The sequence below is a fragment of the Haliaeetus albicilla genome, chromosome Z (genome assembly GCF_947461875.1).
Source record: "Haliaeetus albicilla chromosome Z, bHalAlb1.1, whole genome shotgun sequence".
NCBI lineage: Eukaryota > Metazoa > Chordata > Aves > Accipitriformes > Accipitridae > Haliaeetus > Haliaeetus albicilla.
Genome location: NC_091516.1, coordinates 26,080,309 through 26,094,316, shown reverse-complemented (window position 1 = coordinate 26,094,316; position 14,008 = coordinate 26,080,309). Strand labels below are relative to the sequence as shown.

Here is a 14,008-nt window from a genome sequence, read left to right as displayed (position 1 = left end):
AAAATATTCCTTCATTTTTGTATTTTTTCATCTAGAAACTTTTTTGCTGTTGGAAAAACACATATCCAAACAGGTTTGGGTTTTCTTTTTTAACAACAGTAGAATCCTTATGATCGTTCAATCCAATGTCCTACACAACAATTTTCTGCAGGGGAAAAAAAAAAAAAAAGCAGCATTTTGAGTTGGTTGGTCCTATTCATTATATCTTTCATTCTGAAGGTGTACGGATGCTGGATGGAGACGTGACAGACATGGTAGAAGCAAAGTCTTTAAGCCTTAATCCCCAGCACATCCACATCTACAGTGCCAGCTGGGGGCCTGATGACGACGGTAAGACTGTGGATGGACCTGCTTCTCTAGCACGTCAGGCCTTTGAGAATGGCATCAGAATGGTAGGTTGGCATCAGAGTGCATCTCCTGGATCTGCTCTCATGTGCAAATGTAAGGGTACACGTGCCCAGTACATGCAAGTGCACAGCATGGGGAAGAGGAAAGGATTCTGAAGGAAAGAAGAAAAACTTCCTTTGTGTAAAACTAAAAATGCATTTTGCTTCTATATTGACCTGACGGTCAGTCCTTCCTGAAGTATCAGCTCTGTTCATTTTCAGCTGGAACACATCATCCTCTGCATCCTTTAAAACTGCTTTGAGGTAATGATGTAATTCTGCAAGAAAAAATAAGACTGAAAAATGCTACTCGCACAGCAGTGCCAAATCATCAAATCTGAATTGCAATGAAATTTTAAAGCAAAAGCCTTGACTGTTTTTCCTTCTTTCCTCCTTTCTTTCATTGGTTTTTTTTTGCTTGATTTCTTAATGGAAGTTTGATGATTTTAATAGGGAAACGGGGGCTGAAAAAAGTCTATACCCATGTTTCTTTTAGTGTTTATGTCTGGTCTCAGAGAACTTACACCCTATTTCTGACTTACGTATAGATTTCTCTACAAGTCTGTGCTATTGCTTTTTCTCTGTGATGTAGCCCAGAGATCTTCAATAATACAACAGACAAAATCCCCAACACACCTATATGAAAAAAAAATCTAAGATCTTTTAAATTTTCTTTAATGAGTTACTGTCAAACAAATAAGAGCACAGAAGGAAATGAGTAGTTAGAGGAACTTTTGATGTCAGAGGCCAGTTTTTAGTTCTTCCTTTTACCCTCCTGTCTGTTAAATAGATCAGGGAATTCCTTGTCTTCCAGTGCTCACACCTCTTTCCACTATACAGGACTGGTGGAAAGGATTTTGAAGCTTTGCACTTGAAGGTCTGAACATTATTTTGAATGCAGCAGGAGACTTGCTAGTTCAAAGGTGTGTGGCTCTAGGATCAGAAAAGAGGGGATTAATACAAAACATTTGTTTAAAGAGACTGAAACTGTTGGACCAAAGTGGAACTGAAACGTAGTTACTGGAACATGGTAACACTGCAGTGAGATCGGAAAGTGCAGCTGTTACTGAAGTCAATAAGTGTTTTAACCAGGTATGCCAAGACCGATTTTAGCAAACTATAGCTAACGTTTAGCCTGAAAGATTTGTGCCATGTGTAAAAGACAGTGTCTGCCACTGAGAGACTCTATTAATTTAAGGTATACCATAAAAAGCAGTCATAATAGTAAACAGGGACAATGGGTGCAAAGGGGGAATAGACAAAGTTACAAGAGCACCTGGTCAAGCTGACAGTCTGTACGCACAGTGCAGCATCTCAGGTGATTTACAGTATGCTTGACTGTAAGTTGTAAATAAATACATCACAAAATTGATACCCAGTATCACCATAAACATTGCCTAGCAGCACAAGCCTAGGAAGTGTGAATTCATATCTAATCACAGCTGCATCCCTGGCTTATTTCAGTTCCTTGATAAAGTTACATAAATTTCTTACCCTCCCCCCTGTCCTCCCTGCCCCAAATGTGGATAATAATACATGCTCAACTACCTAGCAGGTAAGTTATGAAGAGCAATTACTGAAATACTAAACTAACGACAGGGACTGTGTGCTTCCTATGCTACGTGATGTTAAAGACATGTCTTTCAAACTCAGTTCTGTGAGTACTTTACTAACCATGCTGCCACAGACCACTGCCTTCCTTTCACTTGGTCATACGATGACTATTCAGTGCGGATTTACTCTTTTGCTTGTTGTACATTATGTAATATGTGAAGCCTACCGTAGCAAAATACTCAGGCATGTACTTAACTTTACCCTGTGAGAAATTCCAGGGGCTTAGCGGTTAAACACATTTAGGGACACTGATAGATTCTGCCCCAGAGAACTCTGCTGTATTTAGTAATCATTACTAAAATAGTTATTGCAGTGCTCTTAGAACAGTATAAAAAGTATCTAGAAGGCAAAATATGTCTTCATTACTGCTTCGCATGCATAATCACTCCGCCTTTTAGATGGAATATCAGTGCTCCCCATCACCCAGCTAGAGTTTACTACTGTTTGACAGTGACCACAGAGAATAAGAACAATAAAATGGTGAAGGGGACCTTAATGGAGCTGCAGGATGCAGAGGAACTTGAACAAAATAAGTTTTATGCTTAAACATATATATGTGTTAGTTTAAATGTCATATTTGATGTAGGTGAGACAATCATGAAAAGTTCAGCCCAAATTTCTGTACCAGAAGAACTCAGCCATTTCCTCATTGAAACCTCAAAATGGGGATAAATCTGGTAAAAATCAAGAATGTGGAATAATTTGCCAAGAGCATGGATCTTGCCTACAAGAATTATTGTTCCATTGTTATTATTATATCTGTAATATGAGAGGATACCCTACAGAACCCATATGAATTTCATTTTACCAGCACATTTTTCTATATTATTAGTAAGTACCAGTATATAGTGGAAACACAGTACTGAATTTTAAAATTCTGAGGTGGTCTTTTTTTCTGATAACAATGCAGAAGAAGAGTTTGGTATATTTTTTTGAGAAATAGTAGAAATCATATTTGATTCAAGTCAAATTATTATTTTTACAGTTTAGCTTCTATTTCATTTTATCAACTTTTTGTTGCCCATGCAGAGGTGAATAGTTCTAAATATTTCCATGTATTTGGAGATTTTGACTAGCTCTGACTATGAAAGCTTTTTCATTTCTACTAAGGAAATAAAAGTTGTCTTTAAAACCTATATAAAATCATACTGATAAGAAATACAAAATGCTTAAGGTTAATCTCTAATTTTCATTCTTTAAAAAGTACTGTAGACTGAAAGATTGTAAATGTATGTCTCAATTACCACCTTCCTTAATACACTTAGTTTCCAGACCAAAAATTACTTTAAGATGAACCTGTTCTTGTTCTTTTTAATAAACCATGCCTTTCCATGTTCAGATACAGGTAATTTTTCTATATTTCTTTACACTGTCGTAAGATATGTCATTTTAAAAGATGAGGCAAATGGAAGAAGAAAAGATGAATTATCTCTGAGCCAAAATGTTCCTAAAATCAGATCGTTGTCCAAGGTAATGACTAGATACTCAGCCAAACATAGTCTTCCCCAAGCAGTCACAGTAATGGTGCAAATAGTAATAGGCAGACAAAAATGCTTATTACGTTGTATACAGATCTTGACCTTCCTTTTTTAGAAATATTGAACTGAACAACAACAGTATTATATCTAGTATAGCATCTGTGATGTAAATTAAAGTAACGGTGGTACAGGAAAATTTGGCAAGACCTTCTTTCAGATCTACACAAAGTTTCAAGATTTATATTCATTTATTGTGCATTTGCACACAGAACTTGATATTATTTTTTAAAAATGGGAAAGCAAAGGGAAAGGTCAAGATTTTTTAAAAGCAACTGAAAAGGAAGTATTGCTCAGCTAGTTTAATTAGAAAATCAAAGGTGGTGCTGAAGAATAACTTTGATTAGAGTATAATTAAACTGTTTTATTACTTTTTTTTACATTATACTCATGAAGTAGAAATGAAGCGGATGCAAGAGCCGCAGTTTCTTACTCAGTTTGCTGAGAGACTGGGATCCATGAAAAAAATGCCTGGTTTATCTTTAGCACATATTATTCCAATTAACAGCTCATGCAGGGTGTTTTAGAACTATTATTATTTTTAAATCTGCTGAGCTAATATGATTACTGCTTCCAAATCCTGCAGAAAGTAACAAAGATAAATTACTGTACAGTTTTTCCATAGAGTCCCACAGAGACAGCACATGCCATGAATTGAAATAGACAAATCTATTTAAAGAAAGGATACTGAGTAGTAATTGAGTTTATGAAATGACAACCTAACCCACAAGTTAAATAAGCTTTAAAAATTCTGCCCAGGATCAAGGTAAAGGAAGAGGAAACCAATTTTTAAACCTGTCTCAAGTACCATGATTTTCTGTCATCTTTAGGGTATTTTGTTTAATTCTATTGAATTTGCATACTTGAGTTTGAAGAGAAACCTTGGAGACTTTGCTATCAAACAATTTCTATGCAAATATAAAAGCTCCCTTTATATCATGCTTCCAGTTGACAAGGTCTTCTTCTTGGAAATAGTGTAGTCATAAGGGTGGAAAATTCTAGAGGCCTTTGTTTTAAATACCGATGTATTAGAAGTTGTAGACCTAATAATCTCAAAAATAATTCCATTATAATCACACAGAACAAATCAGGCAAAGGGCAGTATATCCAAAAGTAACCTATTCAAGAAAAGATTAGGTATGCTATGTCACATTTCACCCTGCATTCAAGAACAAACAGACTTTGCATTGCAAAACATGATTGTGACCAAATCATGTAATAAGACTGTGCTGAATGTGGGACAAAAGGGAGAAGACAAAAGCCTTTCCTTGATTCAGAAAGGCAAAACCAAAGTACCATTAGATTTTAAGATGACTGACTGTATCTCACAGTCTATAAACACAGTGCTATAAGCACTTGAGAGACTTAGGCTCACTGATTCATGGCTCTGTGATACAGCATTCAGACTACTTCATTTCTATTCGTAAGAATAAACCTGTTATTTTGGGATCAGTCTCAACATCATTTGGAGAGTAGCGCATTTCAGATATTCTGACTTGTTCTTTCACTGCTGTTTGGCAAAGACCTAATAGTCAAGTTTCTGGATATATGACCCCTGTTGATATTTTACATTGCAGGGTTTCAAAGAACTGGTTATCTCACCTCTCCAAATGTCTCGCCAACTGCATGCTTTATGTTGTTTGTTCTGCAGTACCCATAAGGGAGTCCAAATCAGTGACAGGGCAGGTCATCCTTAAAATAACCTAAGAGGGTGGCAAGGCAGGGAAATCTACACGGAAACTTTTGGCTTTCTGCCTGTGTCGGCACAGGGGCCTTCATCTTATTGCCATGACACCATTCTATGTAGCAAGCTGGACACAAGCCAAAATGTTTGATGGACATTAATGATCAGATGCTGTGTGGCTGAACCTCTTGTGAGAACTCGGCTTGGTGCTTTCCCTCCCATCATCACTGCCCCTTCTCATCTCTCTCGCTTCACCAACTTTGGCCACAGAGTGTGTGTTCAAAGTGTTTGCTGGGAGCAGGAGGCTCTCTTACAATCACTAAACAAGCCTCCTACCCACATGCAAGAGAGAGAAAGGCAAGGGAAGAAAAGGGAAGGGAAGAAAAGGGAAGAGAATAAAAGGAGAAAAGAAAGAAAAGGATTTCACATTTTTTTTATTATTTTATTTTCACTATATGTTTCTACTCCAAAGCAGAAGAGATTGTTCATAATTTGCAAGTGTCCCAGCAAAGGTTTGCTGCCTGTGTTGTACCACAGATGTTTCTCTTAAATTTATTTGTCCTGTCATCACCTCTCTGCATCATTCTGAGTAGGATGTGTTGCCTACACAAAGAGGAGTTATTCTGTTCTGCTTTGCCAGAGAATTGCACTATAAAAATCAAAGACAGAAGTTACTGCAAGAAGACTTCCAGTCAAATGTGTCAAAATAACTTCCAAAATGGCTGTCGTTTTATACGTTGAAATATTGTGATGCACAAAGGTTAAAACCAGATTTTTTAAACTGTGTGTTGTGTTTGTTCACCTTGTACAGCTGCCGTTTGAGACTGAATAACACATATCTGTGTGTAAGCATATCTCATATCGTATATAGGTACATTTTGCATGCACAAGGCCTCCTGTGCATTTCTAATTAGTTGGGCAAAAAACACTTGTTGAAGATCAATCAGAAGAATTAGTGCTGTGCTTGGGGAAGGTCTCAAAAGACATGACTTCCAGTATGCTGATGTAACCTAATGTTAGGTCCTGGCATTTATCCGTTATATGATTTGCATGTATACTGTGTATCCGTATTGCATCTATGATGTAATATCTGAACATGTAATGTTATAGTTACTTCAGCATGCCACGTTAAACTTTGGGTGGCTCTGTACTACAGGTGGGTGCTAACTATGTACCAGAACTGGAAAAGTCATATGGCGTTTTAACATTGTAATTCTTACTTCTGATGTCACAAGACGTAGCACCATTGGCTTGAAATAATATTCATACTTCTGACGTCAGAAAAGGTGATTATTGTCTAGTCGTGGCCTTCATCATAAGCCAGATCAGCCAAATTTCATCCAATTATTTCTGCATCAATATCCCTGTTTTCTTGATCCATCTATTATTTTCTTTTTTCTGTACATCTTTTGGAAAGAGCCAGTCTTGACTGAAACCTGTTATGTCCATGCCTGCGTAAGTCACTAACAACCTTCACTATTAAAAATTTATAGCTTGTTACTCATCTAAATTTCTTAGTTTCCACTGTAAAATGCTTTTTCTGCTATATTTATGGTGCATCTTATGGTGTTAGAAAACTCCACATGTAAGTAATTACAGATTTTGGCCAACTGATCTCTTGGATAAATTAAATTGGAACATAGGGACATAAGACAGGAAATGACCGCGTAGGTCATCCAGTACAGTTCTCTACTATCGCAGGCATTATGTCCTATAAATACATTCAAAAATTTCTATTCTAGAATGAATTAGAAATTCTTTCCCCTCTATTTCTGTTGGGAGACCATTTCACAGCTGTCACTATTCTATTGGTTAGAGATTTTCTTCTGAGTTACAGCCAGGTTTACTCATGTGCAGTTTTCTGCCCGTTTGTTCCTGGGCCAAAATTGAGCTTCAGCTCCTTCCATTTTTATTTCTGACATATTTATAGAACACAGTCCCCTCTCAGACTTCATTTTGATGTGACAAACAAGCCACTCTCATTAGTCACTTAAAAACCAGGCTGTCCATCTCCTTGCTCATCAGAGTGGTGCTTCTCTCCACATCTTCCAACCTGAATTCTTTTCTTTAATGCAGGTGATCATAATTGCTAGATTCACTAACATGTTCTTTCTTTTTATGTCAAAATCACCTAATAACTTTGTTTCCCTGACTCATCCTTCAAATACTCTCCTCATAACTTCCTTAACCCCCCGTGCTTCTCCAGCATAGCCCACATCATCTCCAGAGCAACCATTTCCACCTCCACCTTGCTGTTACATTAACCTTCTTTTTTTTGTTTGTTTCATTACCGATTTCTTGGAGGGCTCATCACATGTTTTGCAGAAACCAGACAGACTTGTTCTAGTACATTTCTCTGCATAAAATAAGTTACCAGAGAAAAACATAACAGATTTACCTGGGATTCTAAAGCGCATGTTGCATTTTAACCTGTTCCCATTAATGCTGGTGCCTCTTGCTCGGTCCTTCAAAATCTGTTTTAAAGCCTTAACAGTAATCTTTTGTGTATTCAATTTCCTTCTGTTAGTCAGAATTTCCAAACCACAGTTCATTCCTGTAGTTCTTTCTGAAACACTTCCTGTTTCCTGGCATTTTTTTTCAAGTGTGGATACCAGAATGGCGCATGGAAGTTGAAGCTTTCTCTGTGCATGCATAGTACCATTTCCCTTTTCCCTTCACATGTTCATATTCATCTCCTGCTTAACCATCCAAGGAGCAGACTACATTTTAGGACAACTCATTGCTGTTCCTTATCTTCCATGACCCTAAACTCCCTTTCAGAGTTACCGCTTTCCAAGAGTTTGTCCACCCTCCTGTGTGTTTTACCAACAAGCTTCATTTCTAGGTCTTACTACCTTGCATTTGGCTGATACATATATCTCAGAATGCCTTAATGGCTTTGCAGATGTGGTTTATACTTGATATGACTTAGTTTTCTTCAAACTGAGATTGCCCAGCAAAAATCAGTTTAGGTGACAACCTTAACACATCATTAAGCTAATAATAATTCTTTGCTCTACCATTTGCACGTAGTTAGCAACTTTCAGTATTCAGCCAAAGTTGAATTAGGGATATTGCCTTCCAGTAAATGAAATAGAGTTTAGGCTCAGTGTTATCTGGATGAACTTTGATACTATGCACTTTATTTTCTTTTGGAAATATATAAACAAAGCTAACCTTAAAATTTCTCTCCCTTGCTTTCTGTGAAAAGTGAGCCTTTTCACAGACAGCCAACGTGTAGTACAAAAAAAAAATGCAGAAAAAGAAATAATATACCAGAAATGTTCTTACATTACATTCAATGGAATATACAAATCCTAAAAGGCAGGAAAATTTGGAAAGAAAGTTACAGGAAAATATACCTCAAAATGTCCAGTTTCCTTACAATGTCACAAAGTGTGCTGGAAACCAAAACTGTTTAGTTACCTCATCCCATCTCACACATACATGGAAACTGTTGTAACAAGCCAGAATAGCATTAGTGCTTTTGGACATGTTGTCAAAAGTGGCCTCTGGTTTTGGGTGCCCAGCCTGAAACAGGTGATATATTTGAACATCAAAAACGACACCATTCTTCTTGTGGGTTAATTCTTAATTTGGAAAGCCAATACTGAAAAGCAGCTTTGGCAATTGGGTCTTTTTCCATATACTTAAGTATATACATTTCAGAGGGCATTTTTGAAAACTGAATCTGGTTACTTTGTATGGGCAAATCACATATCCACTTTACTCATATACTTGAAAAACAGCAGAATCTATGTATTTCTATGTGTCATGTGGGAAAATAGATTTCTGAAAGGCAAATTGCTGGAAGTTTGGCATCAAGAGTTTTTCAGTGCATAGAATTTAACATAAGTTTAAGGCAAAAAACCGTGAGGGCAATGATTTTGCATACAGCCTAAGTGTGTTGTTTCTTCCTAAACAAATGCTATGGGAGACAAACTGCACAAAGTGATTTTTACTACAGTCCTCAGTCTTCAGAGGTAGAAGTGGAGCAGCCTTGTTTTCCTGCTCATCTACTGAAAAGAGCTAAATTTGCAGAAAATTTGAGATTCTTTGTTGAACTTCAGAAGTACAACAGACATCTCAAAACCTGAAGTTTTCCATAAGGAAGAGCCTGACGTAAGTAGTGAAACTACTGTGTGGATCTGGTGGCCATGGGCTCCTCTCTAGAGTTTTTAATCAGACTAGTATAAAGGTGATGGAACTGCCTGAACCCACTCCATAGAATGGGTGTGTTTGTGTGAAGTCCATCCTATATCCAGTCCTACACAGGTATCTGTCTTGTGCACTGCCTGTTTACTTTGGCTTTGAATGCAGAGACAATTTCACTTATCATTAACTAGAGACTCTTTGTGCACCAGAAATTTTGGAAAACCCAGCTCTTGTTTTATCACAGGTGTTTACAATATACAGCTTGTTTTATTTTTCTTTTATCCTAGTAAGAATATCAGCAACAACAACAACAGCAATGATAATATGGAGAGATAGCCTGACCCAGAACTGGAATTCATGCAGCCCTGTAGCTGGCTCTATTTTGTTTAGGAAAATGAGAAATTCATTCCAGCATTCCACAGGTTCAGATTTCAGTTTCAGCCAACACTTCTTTTGGTTGCACTTTAAGCACTAATTATAGCTCTGTGGGGAATATCTTGGAGCTGTTTAAGCTGTTGTTCTAGTGGAGAGTAAAATAAAAAATACACCACATGCAAGGATGCATGTTGAAACGTTCCACAGATATATCCCAATAATTATTGTGTTGATGCATGGGTGCTTGTGGTTATTCAATACGTAATTTTTTTATGCACACATTAAAATATTTTTATGCTTCAGTATTTTAAAGGTATCACATCCTATGAGCTAATAAAATACATTCTTCCTTCTTTTTGTCATGATAAATTAATTTGTCTTTCCTTTTCTTAATTAAGAAGCTGGTTCAGAAGTAGCCAAAAAGTTTAATTTTATTAGCAACAACTTGCCTTTTCAACAATATAATGTAATCATTGCTTTTTGTAAGTAGTGACAGATTTTTGCATTGAGTATGGAGTGTGTGTGTGGCTGTTCCAGCACTAGGAAATATTTTCTTGACTTCCTAGTTTTCCTAAGAGTAAAAACATGGCTGCTAATATAAAAACACAAGACTCAATTTTTATACATTCCCTCAAACATGCATCTTTAATTATGTACACCTGTTAGGCTTATTAGTAATTTCTTCACAGTTATCATAGGTGAACATTTTAAATGAATTGATGCACAAATGTGAATTTTTCTGAGAGTGTAGATACCTCAAGAGAAAGAATGGCTTCAGAAATTTCTCCATTTGTTCATGAATTTTTACTTTTAATACCCAAGGAGGATGTTTTAATAAACAATAATCTGTTTGGCTATCTTCTGATAGCACTTCAGAATTGCTGGCTTGGACTCTCAGCTTACCATTATCTGTTTCGGAGAGATGCCTACTTTCAAGTAAGAATGTTGTGCAGTCTACAGAAGAGTCTTTTAAAGGGTGCTGTGCCAGCCTATTTTTCATTCCCAGATTAGAGGTTAAGTGGACTGGTAGAAACTCAGCAGGAGCTGGGAGATGCTGCTTCTCAAAAGCAAAATGCTGCCAGTCAGCAGATTGGCAGCACTGTGCCTCTGCACAAGGCAGCAGCATCCAGCTCCCAGGGAGCACAGAACTTGGTGGAAGCTGGAAGCAAGGAGATGCTGCCTCTCACAGGTGCATCTCAGGATGCTGTGATCCTTAGTGACTGGTCCTACAGTGGTCATACCACACTGCACTCAAAATCATGCCTGCATAGTAGGTTTTTTAGGTCTCTAGAGTACTGACCTCTGTTCTACACGTTCACTTAGGAACACTTCCTCTTTAGAAATTAGTTTTTAAGGAAGAGGTCATACCATGGGCTACTTTTTCTAACTTCCGTGTAAGGATCAATTTCACTTCCCAGCAGTAGTTTTTGTTCTTGGAAGCATTAAGTAATTTTAGAACAATATTGGGGAGAATAAGGGAAATTAAATGTTTAGGCTCTATGTGTGGATCAAGTGTCCCTCCTTCTCTCTCTGTTTTATATTTTCATGATTTGTTTTCTGCTCATGGGTGTGAGATTTCCAGCATATTGGTGCCAAATTACCTCTCCCTGGCTGCAACCTCTGTACCTCTAATTACTCCAGGTAGCGGTTCTCTCCTCTGCCTTTCCTGCTCCTTCACATTTTCTTCCCTGTCCCTTGGTAAATTTGATCACTTTTATAGAGACAGCGACTCACCCCATAGGCAGGGGGAGGGTTATTGGGGCATTTGATTCCTGGGCAGGAAAACATCAGGATTCACAGGCTGTATTAAGGCAGCAGGACTTGTAAAGCAGTGAATGAATGTCCAGTCTAAACTTTGCAAAAGAGTGTGAATAAATCTTGCTCCACTGGCTCAAACTACATCTCGTAGATGGAAACTGTTTTTATTAGATGGAAGTGTGCTGGAAGCAACTTGAAAGTATGTGGGGCCACTGGATGTCCCTAGATTAGTGTGTGAAGACCTCTGCCTTATAATGGTTCCTGCCAGTACCACTAAGGCATTTACTCATAAAGATGTGGTTTATATGTATACCCACACACGTACACAAACACATACCCTTGGAGCGCGGGATGTTCTTTGAATAGTGTTAGGAAATTCTGCAGATGTCATTACGAACATGTTCATACTGGCTCTGGTTCTTGGCAAACTCACCCTTCCATGCTGCTGAACTGGAAAAAAAAGAGCTTTCATATCACTTACCCTGCTTACAACCTGCTGACCAAGGAAAAGGAGGCACTAGCAGGAAAAAAGTGGGAATGCCCCAACATTCTTGTGCCATGCTTTTCCAGGTGCAATTTCTGCCTTGAGGCCTTTTTGTCAATGACCTGAGTTCATTTCATTCAAGGTCAGCTGCCTGTTGAGCATACTGGCTTTGCCCAGAAAATGTGATAGGAAATTGGACTATGATTAGGTCAATAGCAAGTCTTAGTTGTCAGTGAAAGACTTTTTCTTTTCCATAATGGAACACTTGATTTTTTTTTTTTAAATTATCTGAGATTTTATGCAATTTAAGAAAGTAGACAAAACAAAAGGAGAACATTTCATAATGGTCTAACGTGCACTGACAAGCAGAAGTGCAGTTATGGACACCGTGAAGAGTTTGTAAGAGGGAGTGCGTAGCTATCATTGCAAATGGAAGAGCAGAAACAGTACTGTGCCTAGAGGAAAAGGTAATGCATTTTTAACATCATGGGACAAGAACTGAGCACACTTTGCTGCACACCCATTCCACCCTGGTCTATGCCTCTGTTATAGTTCACTAATTCTTTTAGTGTTGCTCAAGTCGTACTCATATTGTTTGTAGATGCACCTTTGCTTTTGAATAATAATGACACATGGCTTCTTTGGCAGCTCAAGGCTTGACTTTTCATCCCGACACCCTTGGGCATCTGGCAGATGACAGTTGATAGATTTAGACAAACAGTAAAAGCTACAGAGTGCCTTACATGTTTGTTTATCTTAACTTTGTAACACGGTCCAAATGTTATTTAACTTCATGTATTTAAAGGAGACCAATTGGGAATGGCATTCACATACAGTAGGACAGCTGATGCTGTTGCTCTAATTACTTGTTTGGTATAGTTACTAGCAAGTTTATAATTTCCTGAGCATGACTGTGTCTATTGAATTAAAGCAGGGTGTTTGGAAACAGGGAGAAAGAGGAAACCAAATGGTAGTTTAACAATAGGCAGTAAATGTAAAACAGAACTTACTTACTTGACACATTATTTTAGTCAGGTTGAATTTAGTTTGGGGGTTTGATTTTTTTAATTTTTTTTTTTTAAGGCTGCCATTTGCTTTGCCAGATAGCTTCTAGGAAGAAGATCTTTAGCATGTTTTCTAGACTGAAGGTAATGCTGTTGTTTTCTGTGAAATGCTGAGTTGTTAAATGTGCAGTATTGCAATGTTTTAGAGGAACGGGAATTCTTTCTTTGTATGTATTAGAAAATACTCTTTTCCATTAGTCAGTGTACCTGGTACTTTTTTATTGCAATAACAGAGATGTTGATACTTTATATATTTGCAGGAGATATTAGTTTTGAAGAAATATTTGTTATTATTTGTTTACAAAAAACAGCATAGAAAGGTAAATTTGGGTGCAAATGTCTGTTATTTTGAAAGCCCCGTCATTACTGTTAAAATCTAAATTGGTGTTTATAATTTTTAAATACTGCATTGCAGAATTTCTAACATCCATTGGCGTGTTTTCATCCAGACTACATTTTGCACCCAAAAATGTATTCACATATCTATTTCTGCAGCTCATTTTTCATTATTAGTACAGCAGCACAAGTATGCATCTAAAGAAATATAGACACATTCTCTGTGCAGAGAAGCTAATAATTCAAGGGTTACTCCTGCAAAATTTACACAAAGTACAGTCTTACCCTGCTGTGAAAAGATTTTCCTTACATGAGTAGAACAAATCATGTTATACTGCTGTTTGCAGACAAAACCAGATGATGATGACAGCAGAAAAATGACAGATGGACTGTTATTGATAGGTTATTTTCCTGTATGCATATGTTTTTGAGGATATTCTTTATAAAACTTTTTTTTTAAAAGTGCAAGATAGACTTTCAGACAAAATATTTAGATTCCATTTTTCTCCTCCTTGGATCTGTGGTTTGATTACTCTGAATTTTCATTTCTTCTCTCTTGGTTGTATTGGTGGATTACTCTGAATTTCCCACGGAGTACCAATTTGGCCAAATGTAGT

At 37.3% G+C, this 14,008-nt stretch overlaps 1 protein-coding gene across 2 annotated transcripts in view; it reads left to right on the top strand.

Moving 5' to 3' along the window:
• PCSK5 (proprotein convertase subtilisin/kexin type 5) overlaps nt 1–14,008 on the top strand; it is a 264,696-nt gene that overhangs the window by 107,917 nt on the left and 142,771 nt on the right. For both annotated transcript variants that reach the window (XM_069775866.1, XM_069775865.1), the window contains exon 7: nt 220–392. In XM_069775866.1, the coding sequence (XP_069631967.1) occupies nt 220–392 (173 nt within the window). The remainder of the gene's footprint in view (nt 1–219; nt 393–14,008) is intronic.